The sequence below is a fragment of the Coregonus lavaretus genome, assembly GCF_964263955.1.
Source record: "Coregonus lavaretus genome assembly, contig: HAP1_SCAFFOLD_4462, whole genome shotgun sequence".
Classification (NCBI taxonomy): domain Eukaryota; kingdom Metazoa; phylum Chordata; class Actinopteri; order Salmoniformes; family Salmonidae; genus Coregonus; species Coregonus lavaretus.
In genome coordinates this window covers 29,613-50,055 of record NW_028164573.1, presented here as the reverse complement: position 1 = coordinate 50,055, position 20,443 = coordinate 29,613, and the positions used below count along the sequence as shown (strand labels likewise).

Here is a 20,443-nt window from a genome sequence, read left to right as displayed (position 1 = left end):
AGAGAGAGAGAGACAGAGAGAGAGACAGAGAGAGAGACAGAGAGAGAGACAGAGAGAGAGACAGAGAGAGAGAAAGAGAGCGGGGGAGAGAGTGAGAGAGAGAGGAGAGAGAAAAAGAGAGGGTGAGACAGTGAGAGAGAGACAGAGAGAGAGAGACAGAGAGAGAGACAGTGAGAGCGAGAGAGAGAGAGAGGAGAGAGAGACAGAGAGAGAGAGAGAGAAACAGAGAGAGAGGAGAGACAGTGAGAGAGAGAGAGAGAGAGAGACAGAGAGACAGAGAGAGAGGAGATGAGAGATAGAGAGAGAGAGACAGTGAGAGAGAGAGAGAGAGAGAGAGAGAGAGATAGAGAGAGAGAGAGAGAGAGAGAGAGAGAGAGAGAGAGAGAGAGAGAGAGAGAGAGAGAGAGAGAGAGAGAGAGAGAGAGAGAGAGAGAGAGAGAGAGAGAGAGAGAAAGAGAGAAAGAGAGAGACAAAGAGAGGGAGAGAGACAGAGAGAGAGAGACAGTGAGAGAGAGGGAGAGGGAGAGAGAGAGAGAGACAGAGATACAGCGAGAGGAGAGAGAGAGCGAGACAGAGAGAGACAGAGAGAGAGAGAGAGAGAGAGAGAGAGAGATAGAGCGAGAGACAAAGAGAGAGAGAGAGACAGAGAGACAGACTATGTACACGCACAAAACAAATAGCTTTGCAATTATTTATTCTCCATTCTTGTTCATTTTGACAGGTCTACCAATGCGGGAATGTTATGATAGCATATTTCCAGGAATTGAATGAGAGGGCAGAATAGTTGCCTGGCGTAAGAGCTGTGTGTGCATCTGTGTGCCATTCTAGAGAAGTCCTGCTGGTGATGAATGTCTCTCCCCTCCCTCTTCTAGTCTATACTGTCGGAACTGTTAGATAACCCTGAGATTTATGTTGCTTTCCCTGCACCTCCTCTTCCACAGCAGTAACCAAGGTTGTGTTATTCCCCGCTGTAGCTTATCAGTTGAAATATAGCTGCCAAACACTCCAGAGACTGCTGCTCAGTGCTTAACAATGGGCTCACCCTAAACAACCCCTATTAGGTCAGTGACCTGCTGCCAAGGAAAGTGTGGAGGCCTGTCATCACTGGCTTCCGCTGACATCTGAGAGACTACCCTGACTGAGACATTAGGAAAACCACATGGTAGAGTTACACTGTGGCGTTAAAGTGAGAGAGGCATGATATGAGGTATAGAGTAGATGTTACTGTCTGATTATTCCATCTGAATGAATCAATATGTTGTTTATATAAAACCAAGTTGATATTTGATCATTAGAATACAACTTATATATGTGTTCTATTTGACTTGGTTACAATCACTTGATTATTGAGTAGACTTAAGAAGACAACGTACCCCGTTCTAGCCAACAGCCCTAGATCTATGCTCTACAGACATGGTGCCCTCTGTTTACTGTTGACTTTCACAGTCAAACTGTGATTAGCCTATTCTACAGCCTCTCAGTCTCACCGGAGTCTGGGGCAGAAGAATGTGTGTCTGCGTGCCGGGGAGATGACAGGTATTGATGCCTATTGAAGAAAGCAAGTGCCGGCGGGTAAGCTAGCTCATTTTCATGTTTCTTTTTGTGTTCCCCCTGGAGTTTGGAGTAATGCCTTTGACACTAGCGGATGATAGCAGCCACAGACAATAATGATGCATGAGGTCAGCATTCATGTCAAGTTGAAAGTATTTTTCTTCTCTCTCTTTGACTCTCCCTTCTTATGATCCCATCCCACATTGGCCTCTGGGATAAATGAGTTGATTTCCTGTGTGCAAACAAAAACAAAAACAGACAGAGCTAGCTCTAGAGAGGGGTTGACAAAGTTTTACTCAAAGTCTTTTCACATTTCAAACTTGAGAAGAAAAATAGAAAAACACTTGGTTGGCAGTCAATCCCTTTTCTCCTCTCTCTCTCAATTTCAATTCAATTCAATTCAATTCAATTTAAGGGCACTATTGGCATGGGAAACATATGTTAACATTACCAAAGCAAGTGAAGTAGATAATAAACAAAAGTGAAATAAACAATAAATATTAACAGTAAACATTACACTCAGAAGTTCCAAAAGAATAAAGACATTTCAAATGTCATATTATGTATATCTAGGCTGACTGTTGTCGGGAGAGGTCGTGTTTTTCTCTAGCTGGAGGTAAGCAGGAGGTAAGCTTCTCATATGGTGTTGAGTAAAGCTTAACCATGTATTAGATCGTAGGTAGGTAGTTAGCTGTAGTTAGGTATTGTATTTATCATAGGTTAGTATTGTTGTTATTGTAGGTTTCCGTAGGTAATTTGTAGGTTAGTATCGAAGCACGAGGCTAGCTAGCTAGCGGGTAGCTACTGGTAACGATTAGCAACGCTGGAGAGCTGGTTCCAATGTTAATGTAGTGATAGCCAACGTTTAATTTTTTGCTTAACCATGTATTAGATCGTAGGTAGGTAGTTAGCCGTAGTTAGGTATTGTATTTATTATAGGTTAGTATTGTTGTTATTGTAGGTTTCCGTAGGTAATTGTAGGTTAGTATCGAAGCACGAGGCTAGCTAGCTAGCGGGTAGCTACTGGTAACGATTAGCAACGCTAGAGAGCTGGTCCCAATGTTAATGTAGTGCTAGCCAACGTTTAATTTTTGCTTAACCATGTATTAGATCGTAGGTAGGTAGTTAGCCGTAGTTAGGTATTGTATTTATTATAGGTTAGTATTGTTGTTATTGTAGGTTTCCGTAGGTAATTGTAGGTTAGTATCGAAGCACGAGGCTAGCTAGCTAGCGGGTAGCTACTGGTAACGATTAGCAACGCTGGAGAGCTGGTTCCAATGTTAATGTAGTGCTAGCCAACGTTTAATTTTTTGCTGCGTTATGCGTTATGAAAGGAACTAGACACGGACTTGAATTATCTGTTTAGTGTGCTAACACACTCTTGGCAGTTTGTTGTAACCAAGTATTGATGCTAAATTGTGTGTTAATGGATGCTAGCTTGCAAGTTAGCTACGGCGTCATAGCTAGGCATCGTGGGTTGTTGTGTGTAGTTACTGTGTCTTGGCAGTGCCGGCTGTAGCACGAAGCGAGCTACCTAGCCGTTTTTTCGAACAGAGTCAGAGTCAACACAATAGCCATTGTGTGCCGGGTGTAGCACGAAGCTAGCTAGCTAGCCGTTCTTCAAACAAAGTCAACACAGTGGCCATTGCTAGCTACCCAACACGACCAGCTAACTGTACGGTAGTAGCTAAATACAATATACTTGTCCTAGCTAGCCAACGTCTAATCATTGCTGCGTCATGAAAGGAACTTGACACAGACACGAATGATCTGTTTAGTGTGTTATCACACTATTGGTGGTTTGTTGTGACCAAGTGTTGGTGCTAAACGGTGTGTTATTGTTATTGGATGCTAGCTTGCTAGTTAGCTATGGTGTCATAGTTGGCTAGCTGAATAAAGTGGGTTGAGTCTATTCCTTTAAACATTGAACCGCTGTGGTTCACAACAATTCTGATTTCTAAAGGCGGAAGTTGGGAGAGTTTTTGTTCGGGTGGTTCAGTGAAACAATTTTAGTTTCTGAGGTAGACGTTTTTGGTGAGGGAGGCCCTGCTCTCTCCGCTCCCAGATGCTTAGCTCATTTCATTCCGATCTCCTCTGCATTTTTGTAGCCATTTGCTACAGCCTGTCAACTATGTCTCTGCCTATCCCTGTTCTCTCCTCTCTGCACAGGCTACACAAACGCACCACACCGCGTGGCTGCTGCCTCTCTAACCTGGTGGTCCCTGCACGCACCACCCACGTGGAGTTCCAGGTCGCAGGCAGCCTCTGGAACTGCCGTTCTGCTGCCAACAAAGCTGACTTCATCCCAGCCTATGCCAACCTCCAGTCCCTCGACTTCCTGGCGCTGACGGAAACATGGATCACCACTGAAAACACTGCTACTCCTACTGCTCTCTCCTCGTCTGACCATGTGTTCTCGCATACCCCGAGAGCATCTGGTCAGAGGGGTGGTGGTACAGGAATCCTCATCTCTCCCAAGTGGACATTCTCAATTTTTCCCCTAACCCATCTGTCTATCTCCTCATTTGAATTCCATGCTGTCACAGTCACTAGCCCATTTAAGCTTAATATCCTTGTCATCTATCGCCCTCCAGGTTCCCTTGGAGAGTTCATCAATGAGCTTGACGCCTTGATAAGTTCCTTCCCTGAGGATGGCTCACCCCTCACAGTTTTGGGGGATTTCAACCTCCCTATGTCCACATTTGACTCATTTCTCTCTGCCTCCTTCATTCCACTCCTCTCCTCTTTTGACCTCACCCTCTCACCGTCCCCCCCTACTCACAAGGCAGGCAATACGCTTGACCTCATCTTCACTAGATGCTGCTCCTCTACTAATCTCACTGCAACTCCCCTCCATGTCTCCGACCACTACTTTGTTTCCTTTTCTCTCTCGCTCTCCTCCCACACTACTCACTCTGCCCCTACACAGATGGTAATGCGCCGCCGCAACCTTCGCTCTCTCTCTCCCACTACTCTCTCCTCTTCCATCCTATCATCTCTTCCCTCTGCTCAATCCTTCTCCCTCCAATCTCCTGATTCTGCCTCCTCAACCCTCCTCTCCTCCCTTTCTGCATCCTTTGACTCTCTGTGTCCCCTATCCTCCCGGCCGGCTCGGTCCTCCCCTCCAGCTCCGTGGCTTGATGACTCATTGCGAGCTCACAGAACAGAGCTCCGGGCAGCGGAGCGGAAATGGAAGAAAACTAAACTCCCTGCCGACCTGGCATCTTTTCACTCCCTCCTCTCTACATTTTCTTCATCTGTTTCTGCTGCTAAGGCCACCTTCTACCACTCTAAATTCCAAGCATCTGCCTCTAACCCTAGGAAGCTCTTTGCCACATTTTCCTCCCTCCTGAATCCTCCCCCCCCCCCCCCCCCTCCTCTCTCTCTGTAGATGACTTCGTCAACCACTTTGAAAAGAAGGTTGACGACATCCGATCCTTGTTTGTTAAGTCTAATGACACTGCTGGTCCTGCTCACACTGCCCTACCCTATGCTTTGACTTCTTTCTCCCCTCTCTCTCCAGATAAAATCCTGCGACTTGTGACTGCAGGCCGCCCAACAACCTGCCCGCTTGACCCCATCCCCTCCTCCCTTCTCCAGACCATCTCCGGTGACCTTCTCCCCTACCTCACCTCGCTGATCAACTCATCCTTGACCGCTGGCCATGTCCCTTCCGTCTTCAAGAGAGCGAGAGTTGCTCCCCTTCTCAAAAAACCAACACTCGACCCCACTGATGTCAACAACTACAGACCAGTATCCCTTCTTTCTTTTCTTTCCAAAACTATTGAGCGTGCCGTCTTTAGCCAACTCTCTTGCTATCTCTCTCAGAATGACCTTCTTGATCCAAACCAATCAGGTTTCAGGACTGGTCATTCAACTGAGACTGCTCTTCTCTGTGTCACGGAGACTCTCCGCACTGCTAAAGCTAACTCTCTCTCCTCTGCTCTTGTCCTTCTAGACCTGTCTGCTGCCTTTGATACTGTGAACCATCAGATCCTCCTCTCCACCCTCTCCGAGCTGGGCATCTCCGGCGCGGCTCACTCCTGGATTGCGTCCTACCTGACCGGTCGCTCCTACCAAGTGGCGTGGCGAGAAGCTGTCTCCGCACCACGTGCTCTCACCACTGGTGTCCCCCAGGGCTCAGTTCTAGGCCCTCTCCTTTTCTCCCTATACACCAAGTCACTTGGCTCTGTCATATCCTCACATGGCCTTTCCTATCATTGCTACGCTGACGATACACAACTAATCTTCTCCTTTCCCCCTTCTGATAACCAGGTGGCGAATCGCATCTCTGCATGTCTGGCAGACATATCAGTATGGATGACGGATCACCACCTCAAGCTGAACCCTGGCAAGACGGAGCTGCTCTTCCTCCCGGGGAAGGACTGCCCGTTCCATGATCTCGCCATCACGGTTGACAACTCCGCTGTGTCCTCCTCCCAGAGTGCGAAGAGCCTAGGCGTGACCCTGGACAACACCCTGTCGTTCTCCGCCAACATCAAGGCGGTGACCCGCTCCTGCAGGTTCATGCTCTACAACATTCGGAGAGTACGACCCTGCCTTACACAGGAAGCGGCACAGGTCCTAATCCAGGCACTTGTCATCTCCCGTCTGGACTACTGCAGCTCGCTGTTGGCTGGCCTCCCTGCCTGTGCCATTAAACCCCTACAACTCATCCAGAATGCCGCAGCCCGTCTGGTGTTCAACCTTCCCAAGTTCTCTCACGTCACCCCCCTCCTCCGCACACTCCACTGGCTTCCAGTTGAAGCTCGCATCCGCTACAAGACCATGGTGCTTGCCTATGGAGCAGTGAGGGGAACGGCACCTCTGTACCTTCAGGCTCTGATCAGTCCCTACACCCAAACGAGGGCATTGCGTTCATCCACCTCTGGCCTGCTGGCTCCCCTTCCTCTGCGGAAGCATAGCTCCCGCTCAGCCCAGTCAAAACTGTTCGCTGCTCTGGCACCCCAATGGTGGAACAAGCTCCCTCACGACGCCAGGACAGCGGAGTCACTCACCACCTTCCGGAAACATTTGAAACCCCACCTCTTTAAGGAATACCTGGGATAGGATAAAGTGTTCCTTCTAACCCCCCCCCCCCCCCCAAATTGTAAAGTGGTTATCCCACTGGCTATGGGGTGGACGCACCAATTTGCGAGTCGCTCTGGCTAAGAGCGTCTGCTAAATGACGTTAATGTGCCCTTGAGCAAGGCACTTAACCCTAATTGCTCCTGTAAGTCGCTCTGGATAAGAGCGTCTGCTAAATGACTAAAATGTAAATGTAAATGTATATATACAGTGGGGAAAAAAAGTATTTAGTCAGCCACCAATTGTGCAAGTTCTCCCACTTAAAAAGATGAGAAAGGCCTGTAATTTTCATCATAGGTACACGTCAACTATGACAGACAAATTGAGAAAAAAAAATCCAGAAAATCACATTGTAGGATTTTTAATGAATTTATTTGCAAATTATGGTGGAAAATAAGTATTTGGTCACCTACAAACAAGCAAGATTTCTGGCTCTCACAGACCTGTAACTTCTTCTTTAAGAGGCTCCTCTGTCCTCCACTCGTTACCTATATTAATGGCACCTGCTTGAACTTGTTATCAGTATAAAAGACACCTGTCCACAACCTCAAACAGTCACACTCCAAACTCCACTATGGCCAAGACCAAAGAGCTGTCAAAGGACACCAGAAACAAAATTGTAGACCTGCACCAGGCTGGGAAGACTGAATCTGCAATAGATAAGCAGCTTGGTTTGAAGAAATCAACTGTGGGAGCAATTATTAGGAAATGGAAGACATACAAGACCACTGATAATCTCCCTCGATCTGGGGCTCCACACAAGATCTCACCCCGTGGGGTCAAAATGATCACAAGAACGGTGAGCAAAAATCCCAGAACCACACGGGGGGACCTAGTGAATGACCTGCAGAGAGCTGGGACCAAAGTAACAAAGCCTACCATCAGTAACACACTACGCCGCCAGGGACTCAAATCCTGCAGTGCCAGATGTGTCCCCCTGCTTAAGCCAGTACATGTCCAGGCCTGTCTGAAGTTTGCTAGAGTGCATTTGGATGATCCAGAAGAGGATTGGGAGAATGTCATATGGTCAGATGAAACCAAAATATAACTTTTTGGTAAAAACTGTTTTTCTGCAAAGGGACCAGGACGACTGATCTGTGTAAAGGAAAGAATGAATGGGGCCATGTATCGTGAGATTTTGAGTGAAAACCTCCTTCCATCAGCAAGGGCATTGAAGATGAAATGTGGCTGGGTCTTTCAGCATGACAATGATCCCAAACACACCGCCTGGGCAACGAAGGAGTGGCTTCGTAAGAAGCATTTCAAGGTCCTGGAGTGGCCTAGCCAGTCTCCAGATCTCAACCCCATAGAAAATCTTTGGAGGGAGTTGAAAGTCTGTGTTGCCCAGCGACAGCCCCAAAACATCACTGCTCTAGAGGAGATCTGCATGGAGGAATGGGCCAAAATACCAGCAACAGTGTGTGAAAACCTTGTGAAGACTTACAGAAAACGTTTGACCTGTGTCATTGCCAACAAAGGGTATATAACAAAGTATTGAGAAACTTTTGTTATTGACCAAATACTTATTTTCCACCATAATTTGCAAATCAATTCATTAAAAATCCTACAATGTGATTTTCTGGATTTTTTTTTCTCATTTTGTCTGTCATAGTTGACGTGTACCTATGATGAAAATTACAGGCCTCTTTCATCCTTTTAAGTGGGAGAACTTGCACAATTGGTGGCTGACTAAATACTTTTTTTCCCCACTGTACAGTGTTGTCACAATGTGCAAATAGTTAAAGTACAAATGGGAAAATAAATAAACATAAATATGGGTTGTATTTACAATGGTGTTTGTTCTTCACCGGTTGCCCTTTTCTTGTGGCAACAGATCACAAATCTTGCTGCTGTGGTGGCACACTGTGGTATTTCACCCAGTAGATAAGGGAGTTTATCAAAATTGGGTTTGTTTTCAAATTCTTTGTGGATCTGTGTAATCTGAGGGAAATGTGTGTCTCTAATATGGTCATACATTTGGCAGGAGGTTAGGAAGTGCAGCTCAGTTTCCACCTCATTTTGTGGGCAGTGTGTACGTAGCCTGTCTTCTCTTGAGAGCCAGGTCTGCCTACGGCAGCCTTTCTCAATAGCAAGGCTATGCTCACTGAGTCTGTGCTTTCCTTAAGTTTGGGTCAGTCACAGTGGTCAGGTATTCTGCCACTGTGTACTCTCTGTTTAGGGCCAAATAGCATTCTAGTTTGCTCTGTTTTTTTGTTAATTCTTTCCAATGTGTCAAGTAATTCTCTTTTTGTTTTCTCATGATTTGGTTGGGTCTAATTGTGTTGTTGTCCTGGGGCTCTGTGGGGTCTGTTTGTGTTTGTGAACAGAGCCCCAGGACCAGCTTGCTTAGGGGACTCTTCTCCAAGTTCATCTCTCTGTAAGTGATGGCTTTGTTATGGAAGGTTTGGGAATCGCTTCCTTTTATGTGGTTATAGAATTTAACAGCTCTTTTCAGGATTTTGATAATTAGCGGGTATCGGTCTAATTCTGTTCTGCATGCATTATTTGGTGTTTTTCGTTGTACACAGAGGATATTTTTGCAGAATTCTGCATGCAGAGTCTCAATTTGGTGTTTGTCCCATTTTGTGAATTCTTGGTTGGTGAGCGGACCACAGACCTCATAACCATAAAGGGCCATTTTTTAAGTATTTTTAGCCAGATCCTAATTGGTATGTCAAATTTGTTGTTCCTTTTGATGGCATAGAAGGCCCTTCTTGCCTTGTCTCTCAGATCGTTCACAGCTTTGTGGAAGTTACCTGTGGCGCTGATGTTTAGGCCGAGGTATGTATAATTTTTGTGTGCTCTAGGGCAATGGTGTCTAGATGGAATTTGTATTTGTGGTCCTGGCAACTGCACCTTTTTTGGAACACCATTATTTTTGTCTTACTGAGATTTACTGTCAGGGCCAAGGTCTGGCAGAATCTGTGCAGAAGATCTAGGTGCTGCTATAGGCCCTCCTTGGTTGGTGACAGAAGCACCAGATCATCAGCAAACATTAGACATTTTACTTCAGATTCTAGTAGGGTGAGGCCGGGTGGGTGCTGCAGACTGTTCTAATGCCCTCGCCAATTCGTTGATATATATGTTGAAGAGGGTGGGGCTTAAACTGCATCCCTGTCTCACCCCACGGCCCTGTGGAAAGAAATGTGTGTGTTTTTTGCCAATTCTATCCACACACTTGTTGTTTGTGTACATGGATTTTATAATGTCGTATGTTTTTCCTCCAACGCCACTTTCCATCAATTTGTATAGTAGACCCTCATGCCAAATTGAGTCAAAAGCTTTTTTGAAATCAACAAAGCATGAGAAGAATTTGCCTTTGTTTTGGTTTGTTTGTCAATTAGGGTGTGCAGGGTGAATACGTGGTCTGTCGTACGGTAATTTGGTAAAAAGCCAATTTGACATTTGCTCAGTACATTGTTTTCACTGAGGAAATGAACTAGTCTGCTGTTAATGATAATGCAGAGGATTTTCCCAAGGTTGCTGTTGACGCATATCCCACGGTAGTTATTGGAGTCAAATTTGTCTCCACTTTTGTGGATTGGCGTGATCAGTCCTTGGTTCCAAATATTGGCGAAGATGCCAGAGCTGAGGATGATGTTAAAGAGTTTAGTATAGCCAATTGGAATTTGTGGTCTGTATATTTTATCATTTCATTGAGGGTACCATCAACACCACAGGCCTTTTTGGGTTGGAGGGTTTGTATTTTGTCCTGTAGTTCATTCAATGTAATTGGAGAATCCAGTGGGTTCTGGTAGTCTTTAATAGTTGACTTGAAGATTTGCATTTGATCATGTATATCTCTTTGCTGTTTGTTCTTTGTTATAGGGCCAAAAAGACTGGAGAAGTGGTTTCTCCGTTTTGGATAGATAGCTCTTCGTGTTGTTGTTTGTTTAGTGTTTTCCAATTTTCCCAGAAGTGGTTAGAGTCTAGGGATTCTTCAATTACATTGAGCTGATTTCTGACATGCTGTTCCTTCTTTTTCCATAGTGTATTTCTGTATTGTTTTAGTGATTCACCATAGAGAAGGCGTAGGCTCAGGTTTTCTGGGTCTCTATGTTTTTGGTTGGATAGTTTTCTCAATTTCTTTCTTAGATTTTTGCATTCTTCATCAAACCATTTGTCATTGTTGTTACTTTTCTTCTGTTTTCTGTTAGAGATTTTTAGATTTGATAGGGAAGCTGAGAGGTGAAATATACTGTTTAGGTTTTCTACTGGCAAGTTTACACCTTCACTATTACAGTGGAACGTTTTGTCCAGGAAGTTGTCTAAAAGGGATTGAATTTGTTGTAGCCTAATTGTTTTTTGGTAGGTTTCGACACTACTTTCCTTCCATCTATAGCATTTCTTAATAATATTCAATTCCTTTGGCTTTGATGCCTCATGATTGAGTATTGCTCTGTTCAAGTAGACTGTGATTTTGCTGTGGTGTGATAGGGGTGTCAGTGGGCTGACTGTGATTTTGCTGTGGTGTGATAGGGGTGTCAGTGGGCTGACTGTGATTTTGCTGTGGTGTGATAGGGGTGTCAGTAGGCTGACTGTGATTTTGCTGTGGTGTGATAGGGGTGTCAGTGGGCTGACTGTGATTTTGCTGTGGTGTGATAGGGGTGTCAGTGGGCTGACTGTGATTTTTCTGTGGTGTGATAGGGGTGTCAGTGGACTGACTGTGATTTTGCTGTGGTGTGATAGGGGTGTCAGTGGGCTGACTGTGATTTTGCTGTGGTGTGATAGGGGTGTCAGTGGGCTGACTGTGATTTTGCTGTGGTGTGATAGGGGTGTCAGTGGGCTGACTGTGATTTTGCTGTGGTGTAATAGGGGTGTCAGTGGCCTGACTGTGATTTTGCTGTGGTGTGATAGGGGTGTCAGTGGGCTGACTGTGATGTTGCTGTGGTGTGATAGGGCTGTCAGTGGGCTGACTGTGATGTTGCTGTGGTGTGATAGGGCTGTCAGTGGGCTGACTGTGATTTTGCTGTGGTGTGATAGGGGTGTCAGTGGGCTGACTGTGATTTTGCTGTGGTGTGATAGGGGTGTCAGTGGGCTGACTGTGATTTTGCTGTGGTGTGATAGGGGTGTCAGTGGGCTGACTGTGATTTTGCTGTGGTGTGAAAGGGATGTCAGTGGGCTGACTGTGATTTTGCTGTGGTGTGATAGGGGTGTCAGTGGGCTGACTGTGATTTTGCTGTGGTGTGATAGGGGTGTCAGTGGGCTGACTGTGAATGCTCTGAGAGACTGCAGGGGTTGTGACCCGTTTTTGTTGGTTATGTTGTCATAGTTGTGCCTAGGGGGGCATATGGGGGAGGGAATGCTGTCACCTCCAGGTAGGTGTTTGTCCCCCTGTGTGCTGAGGGTGTCAGGTTCTTGTCCAGTTATGGCATTTAGGTCGCCACAGACTAGTACATGTCCCTGGGTCTGGAAATGATTGATTTCCCCCTCCAGGATGGAGAAGCTGTCTTCATTAAAGTATGGGGATTCTAGTGGGGGGATATAGGTAGCACACAGGAGGGCATTTTTCTCTGTTGAGGTCATTTCCTTTAAAATTTCTAGCCAAATGTAAAATGTTCCTGTTTTGATTAATTTAATTGTGAGTTAGGTCTGCTCTATACCAAATTTGCATACCCCCTGAGTCCCTTCCCTGTTTCACACCTGGTAGTTTGGTGGATGGGACCTCTCTCTCTCTCTCTCTCTCTCTCTCTCTCTTGCTCTCTCTCTCTCTCACTCTCTCTATTTCTCTCTCTCTCTCTCTCTCTCTCTCTCTCTCTCTCTCTCTCTCTCTCAAGGTGAAGGTCAGACTTCTTCAGACAAGCAGTTTGACAGACAGATGCATCTCCTTTGCTTTGTGGCAACACAATCCTAGCCAAACACTCTTGATGAAGTCATCATCTCCATCGTGGGAGAGAGCAGTGGAGGCTCGCAGACTGTTTTTATTCACGCTGAATAATCAAGCTAATCAATATTCTATCAGCAGGCCACATCATCAAACACTGTCATTATCTGTGTTTCTCTCCTGGTGACTCTGTCACTAAGCCTGGCTGGGCACAGCCCCGAGCCACACCGCCTTGCCTTGTCCTCCTCATCCTCAGCCCCGAGCCACACCGCCTTGCCTTGTCCTCCTCATCCTCAGCCCCGAGCCACACCGCCTTGCCTTGTCCTCCTCATCCTCAGCCCCGAGCCACACCGCCTTGCCTTGTCCTCCTCATCCTTGTCCCCCTCATCACACAAATTAAGTCATTTTCTGTCTGTTCCTAGGCAATATCCATCTGGTTCCTGTATTGTTTGAGTGGTTTTGGTTTATGTGTGTGAAAAAGTGATTATCATTTACTCCTCTCTGGCTCTGTAAAGTCCCTCCAAGTGTTCTTCTTCCCAAAGAGAGAGAACTTTGGGGGGAAGAGAAGTTCCGACCAAAGTGATATCACGTCCTGGATTAGACTTCAAATGAGAAATCAGCCCAGTTTACCAAAACACACATTCATCTTTTGTAGAAGTGATCACTGACAGTAGAACTGACCTCACATAAACTCTGTTCATTTGCAGCTGTCAGAAACTCTGTTCATGTGCAGCTGTCAGAAACTCTGTTCATGTGCAGCTGTCAGAAACTCTGTTCATGTGCAGCTGTCAGAAACTCTGTTCATGTGCAGCTGTCAGAAACTCTGTTCATGTGCAGCTGTCAGAAACTCTGTTCATGTGCAGCTGTCAGAAACTCTGTTCATGTGCAGCTGTCAGAACACATTCTCTTTTGTTTCTTTCGATTACTCTCATCTTTCATGTTTGATCAGTTATATTGATGCTATTTCTTCTCATGCAACCAGGTTTACTGAGTGAGTGAGTGAGTGAGTGAGTGAGTGAGTGAGTGAGTGAGTGAGTGGGTGAGTGGGTGAGTGAGTGATTGAATAAGTGAATGAGTGAATGAGTGAGTGAGTCAGTGAGTGAGTCAGTGAGTGAATCAGTGAGTGGTCATAACTGTCCGTTGTCCTCTGCAGATATTGATGAGTGCAGTATAAACCGCGGTGGCTGTAAATATGGCTGTGTCAACACTCAGGGCAGCTATGAGTGTACTTGTCCACCTGGATACAAGCTACACTGGAATAGGAAGGACTGCATTGGTATGTAACAACACCACCACCCGGTGGTCAGAACATAGAAACACACATTATGGTTTGGTTCCAAAGTAATTGAAAGGATGGTGTAATTGAGGAGTAGTGTATGATTGTGATGTTGTTTTTGTGTTCATCCAGAGCTGATGAAATGTCTGCCTGGCCTAGCTCCAAAGACCACTCTGACCTGCAGTAAAACAGGCAAGAAAGAGAGCTGCTCCCTCACCTGCTCCTCCAAGGCTCACTATCTGGCAGGTAGAGACATCCATTTTACATTTACATTTTAGTCATTTAGCAGACACTCTTATCCAGAGCGACTTACAGTTAGTGAGTGCATACATTTTCATACTGGCCCCCCATGGGAAACGAACCCACAACCCTGGCGTTGCAAGCGCCATGCTCTACCAACTAAGCTACAGGGGACTACGTCCATATAAAATATCAGCGTTAATACACATTCTTACAGTTTTTATCTCAGACATTGTGTGCTATTGATTTAAATGACTTCTGACTGAAGCTGTAACTATGTTTGATCATTTGCAGAATCTGACAGCAGCTATACAATGAGCTGTGGCATCCCCATCCTGCGAGGCAAAACCCCAGCCAGACTGAACACAAGCAGCACTCCGAGCTGCATAGGTACAGTGTCCCACAGAGACATTCTTAGGACTTAGGTAGAAGGTTGCAGATGTAGCTAGGGTTAGGGTTTGGGTTAGGGTAAGGGTTGCGGCTGGAGCTAGGGTTAGGGTAAGGGTTTGGGTTAGGGTAAGGGTTGCGGCTGGAGCTAGGGTTAGGGTTTGGGTTATGGTCAGAATCAATGGGTTTGTATATTGTTCCTATCTGTGCCACTGCATATATGCAACTGTTGTGGACTGAATGGTTCTGTTGTAGTGTGATCCTTCTCTACACCCATCCACCTACACTGCTCTGTTTGCCTGTAGAAACAGGGGCCCCTCCAGTGAAGCAGACCGCCTCTTTCAAGATCAAAGATGCCAAGTGCCACCTGCACCCCAAGCTGACAGGCCGGGCTGAGGACAGGGGCCGAGCGCTGGGGCCAGGTGAGGGGCCACATCTGGCCTACATTCCAGACCTTGGTAATGATGGCCTTACAAAAAAACTGACAATTCAACTACAGTGCATTCTTTTTTTCTGTATGTCTCATATTCAGTGTGTGCATATTCAACAGCAAATTTGTAGGTAAGTGGGTCTCTGTGTATTTGCTACATAGTAACCCTCACTGTGATTATGTGCAATGAAGCCAGTAATCTGTCTAACATATGCAGCTAACAGACCAATGCTACCACCCCAACTCTAACCCATAAAAGACCAAGCATTGATGTTGACACCCAGTAATTTACCATGTTGTTTTACAATAATGTGCCCCTAGGAAGTGGACAGCCCTGCAGTAACTGCCTGGTTACGTTTGTCAACCTCAAATGTGACTCCTCCAAGAAGGCCAAAGGGCGTCGTGCCCGTAACCCCACCAACAAAGAAGTGACACGCATCACCCTGGAGCTCGAGGCGGAGGTCAAGCCAGGAGACACCACAGGTCAATCAGTCTGGACACCAGTACTGAGATTTACAAGATGTCCGCTTTGATATACCTCCTTGCCACTGTGATTGACTGATTGATTCATTTTTTGATTGCTTAAGGAATTCATTGATTCATTGATTGATCTGGTCATATGTACTGTCCCTTCTCCCCCATAGGGAGCTGTAACCTGAGTTGCCTGCGCCAGCGCATGGAGAAGCAGGTGAAGACATACATCAAGGCCCTGAAGAAGTCGATCAACCAGGAGCGTTTCCTGATACGTGTGGCTGGGCTGGAGTACGAGGTGGCCCAGAAGCTGCCCCAGGTCGACTCAGGCCACGAGAACTGTGGTCCAGGATGGGAGAAGGACAGCGGACGATGTGGTAAGAAAGACCAGTTTGGCAGCCATCTTTCTCTGTCACCAGTTACCATGTAGACCATGACTCTGTACGAACATTTTATTATATTACAGATGGCATAAACAGTCAAGGCCCTGTGATGACACAAACCATAAGCTGACATCAGTTCTCATTACTATTTATGACTCGTGTGTACTTATGTATTCTTAGAGTCTCATGTACTGAATAGAAAAACATCTCCAGATGTTGGTGTGTTAGTTTGGAGTCAAGAGTGTTTGGTGTCAGTGTGTGTACTGTACTGTATAGCTCTCTCACCAGACCCCCTGGCTATTCTCTCAGTCAGATGTTTGCCGGGATCTTACTACCATGGGGAACAGGAGCGCTGTGTCCAGTGCCCACCTGGCACCTTCCAGGAGAGGGAGGGGCAGCTGGCCTGTGACCTGTGCCCAGGCAGTGATGGGCATGGACCTGCCGGGGCTCGCAACATCTCCTCCTGCGCAGGTACATACACACCCCTGATGGCAGAGTGCACTAATTATCCATTCAGTGAAGTGTAGCACAGTGTACTGTACTTCTCTATCTGACTGAAAGTGTCTTGTTACTGTTGTCTACATCAAGGTCAGTGCCCAACTGGCTACTTCTCCAGTGATGGGTTTCAGCCATGCCAGCCATGCCTGTTTGGCTCCTACCAGCCTGACCTGGGACGGACCCTGTGCTTCCCCTGCGGAGGGGGGCTGAGCACCAAGCGGGAGGGGGCCAGCTCCTTCCATGACTGTGAGGTCAAAGGTCAGTTCATATTATCCTCACATCTGTGCCATTGATTCAATATTATTTCACCTCAGATTTGGTTTGTAAGAGTGAATATGTGTGTGTCCCTCTCCTCTCTGCAGTTCAGTGCTCCCCTGGCCACTACTACAACACTACGGTGCACCGCTGTATTCGTTGCCCTTTGGGCAGCTACCAGACAGAGTTCAGACAGAACTACTGCATCACCTGTCCTGGTAACACCACTACAGACTTTGATGGTGCCACCAGTGTCTCTCAGTGCAAGAGTAAGTTCCTGATTGTATAAACCTGCTATCTGCATACAGAATGCATTTTCTGACAGAAAAACTTTCCCTTTGGACTTTCAAAAAATGTAGCCTTGAGCCTTAATTTGCAAACCTTTTCTATGAATATTAAATTCAAAATACAGGTTGCATAAATTGCCCTAAAGGAAATTGGTCCACACTTAACAAATTGAATTTTTTATTTGATCTATCCAGCCAAATAGAAATATGGATTTTTTCTTTCCAAAACTCCAGATGGATTCACTAATAACGTGTATTATATTGTGTATGCGTGTGTGTGTACGTTAGACCGAGAATGCGGAGGAGAGATGGGTGAGTTCACAGGTTACATTGAGTCGCCCAACTACCCTGGGAACTACCCAGCTAATGTGGAATGCATCTGGAACATCAACCCACCCAACAAGCGCAAGATTCTCATGGTGGTGCCTGAGATCTTCCTGCCCTCAGAGGACGAGTGTGGAGACGTACTGGTTATGAGGAAGAATTGTAAGCACCTCTCATATAACCCAGCCCATGTGTTTAATATAATTCCATTCACTACATTCCAGCCATTATTATGAGCTGTCCTCCCGTCACCAGCCTCCTCTCAACCCAGTGTGGTGTTCCACAATATCAATCCACTCTATAGAGATTGGATCTAGGTTTCAATAAACACGGAACATTCTCAAACAACAAATACTGTACTATACATAGTTCAATTTTAAGGTTTTAGTTTTTAAGGCGTCTACTTGAGAAGCTTTCAAGTTCAGGAAATTATCATAAGAGCAGATTGAGATTGAGTGCCTGCATACCCTATGTGCAAAGTATTTTGTCAATCTTCTCTGTCTCTCGTCTGTTCTTCCAGGGTCAGCCACGTCCATCACAACCTATGAGACGTGTCAGACGTATGAGCGACCTATAGCCTTCACCGCCCGCTCCCGCAGACTCTGGATCAACTTCAAGTCCAACGAGGCTAACAGTGCCCGAGGCTTCCAGATCCCCTATGTCACCTATGACGGTAAACTCTCACCCACCACACAGACATTCACTGACGAAACAGAGGGGGCAAGTCTTCGGATTCTGAGGTGTTTATTGTATCGTGTTTTTGTGCATTCACAGAGGATTATGAACAGCTTGTAGAGGACATTGTCAGAGATGGAAGACTCTATTCCTCTGAAAACCATCAAGAAATCCTAAAGGTTAGTGCCTGCTGCTAAGATACATACTACTGCATCCCTCAGTGGGTCATATTCATGTTCAAGTCAGGTATTGTCTGAATAAATACTTTTCAATACTTGAATACTTGTCAGTAAAGTGGGCTGTGTTGTTCTCTTCTTCCTATCAGGATAAAAAGCTGATTAAAACTCTCTTCGACGTGCTGGCCCACCCAAACAACTACTTCAAGTACACCCCTCGGGAGTTCAGCGAGATGCTGCCGCGCTCCTTCTTGCGCCTCATAAGCAGCAAAGTCTCTGCGTTCTTGCGACCATATAAGTAGTCTCCACATCAAACCCCGCCCCTGAAGGACCAGACCCCACCCCCCTCTTACAGGCCAAACACCAAACTCTCACAGGACTTATAACAAGTTGACAAAAATAACATTTTTTTTTCTTCTTCTATTTTTTCATACTGTAGGCTTGACGACACACTTCACTATGCAGTCTCATATGTCGAACTTAATCTGTTTTGCAGTATTTAGTTTTATACCCTTTAATTTTCTCCAAAACCATGCTGTCTCTGAAGCCAACCAACTTGAGTCAAAGTACAGTACAGGCTTTCTTGCTCATCTCTTCTTTCTGAATATTTATCACGACTCCAATATGTTTGTGTCGTTCTTTGTTGTTGTCGTCATTCTTGTTTCTATTATCATATAGCATAGATGGCCTTGTCTGTCATTTTCACAGCAATCCCTAATGAGAAGGATGTGTGTGTATTTCAGATGACGCATGTTGTCTGTTTGTTGACAAAATGGACAATGGTAGAGGCATTTATTTCAAACAGGAAGAAGGATATTACAAGGGCAATATGTTTGTCACATTTGTTTTGAGCTGGAACAGGGTTATCGTAAACGTGCTTTAATATATAGTCTTTCACTTGAGTTCCAGCTTTAACTCTTACCATGCCAGGATGAGTCTGTTTTGATAAATGTATAAGCTTTTGTACATCTATATCCTCCATGAGCAATCCTCAAGGAGAAGGACCTGTCAGTTTCATGTCATAGTTACATTCCACAACATTCAAAGACTTACTATATCTGAGCTCTTAGAGCAACTTCTTATTAAGGTATTACTGTTAAAACAGTTATTCTAGGTTTTTTTCTTCTGTCCAGATTGTATAACTGTCTGTTACCTACCTTCAGATATTTTCTGTTATTCTATATCCAAGTTAACTTAACAAAGTGTATAAATAGTAGTTTATCATTTTTCTCCCAGAAGGTGATGGACATTTTGGAAAAGAAATAGAAAACTAGATTTGTGAGAGTCACAGGAGACAGAGAAATGTCTCTATGGTCCATGACTGGTGAGTGAGAGACAGAGAGACGTCTTAATTAAAGGACAAGGCTCTGTGATACAGAAAATGTCTTTATTGGACACAACTCTGTGAGAGAGTTGTCTTTGAGGGACATATGTTTGCTGCTTCTTTTAAAAAGGTCACTTTAATTATTCAATCTCAAGTCCTTTCTGTCCTCGCATCACACTAATAGTCCATTGCATTAATATAAAAGAAAGTTGAGTGTTTAGAGAGATGCATCATAAGTATAAATATAATTATACCGCCTGTCCTCATGTAAGTTGATAGTCACATCACATTTGCCTCTCCATCCATGGACTACCAACTGATTGTAATGTTTTTCTTTCAATCTTGTAAATAATGGAAAAAAAATAGACACGGTTTGAATCCTTTTTAATCTAAATTATCTTGGAACAGGATCCCCAAAGTATTTTCCGGCCATGTCCTCTTCACCCTCTCCCAAACCCAAAGACCCCCCCCCCACCAGCCTCCTTTTTCCCAAATGCCCCATGTCAGATTCTGTCCCAATAAGACTAGCTCTTCCAAAGACTGCCCGCACGGCAGGCCAAGTTATTATCTTGTGAACTAGATCTAGAGCCTGTCATCCTACCTTTGTTATATATTGCAATGAATGAAGTCTCCATTGTGTTACTCCTCTCTCTGTGTCCAGAGAAATACAAAAAAACAATGTTGAAACCTGTCAAAACATAACAAAGCATTGTCTTTTCTTGGACTAATTAAAACATTTTAGTGACTGGATTAGGGTTGTGAATGAAGTTACTTTATATTCAGCATCCCACTACAATAATGTTGAAAAACTAATATAGTTGATCAATACAATACTATTACAATTGAATTATTGCTGACAATTGCATTGTCAATGTAAAAGCTAATGACAACAAGTAATCCTAATACACTCAAAACCTTTGTTAAAGAAAAATAAACAGAGCTACTGCTCTTAAATATCATATGGATTTCCCTTGGAAATTCTGTTTTTATTTTATTTTTAATTTTTTGTTGTAAATAAAAGAGAAAATAAACAGTGTAAACAGTAAAAGCTACTGCACACTACCTTTAGATAGTTGGAAGCACAGGTGCTTCTGGGTAAGATAAAGGGATTTTGACCACATTCCTACATTGTAAGACAAGCGTGGCCTAGCCATGCAGACCACATAGTCAGAAGGAACTGTTTAATACACATCACACAGAATATCTGCCATATCTGTATTCTTTTGAATGTAAAAAACAAAACAAAAAGCCTAG

At 45.0% G+C, this 20,443-nt stretch overlaps 1 protein-coding gene across 1 annotated transcript; it reads left to right on the top strand.

The window, feature by feature from the left end:
- Window positions 1-13,616: 13,616 nt before the first annotated feature.
- On the top strand, window positions 13,617-18,176 carry LOC311116893 (signal peptide, CUB and EGF-like domain-containing protein 3; the record flags this gene model as incomplete). Its single annotated transcript, XM_084191920.1, has 13 exons — window positions 13,617-13,739; window positions 13,872-13,985; window positions 14,274-14,369; window positions 14,672-14,788; window positions 15,118-15,279; window positions 15,441-15,644; window positions 15,960-16,121; window positions 16,239-16,406; window positions 16,511-16,672; window positions 16,979-17,176; window positions 17,535-17,687; window positions 17,789-17,868; window positions 18,015-18,176. Coding segments are annotated over 13 exons (1,892 nt in total), but the record flags the coding sequence as incomplete, so codon positions are not given.
- Window positions 18,177-20,443: the final 2,267 nt, after the last annotated feature.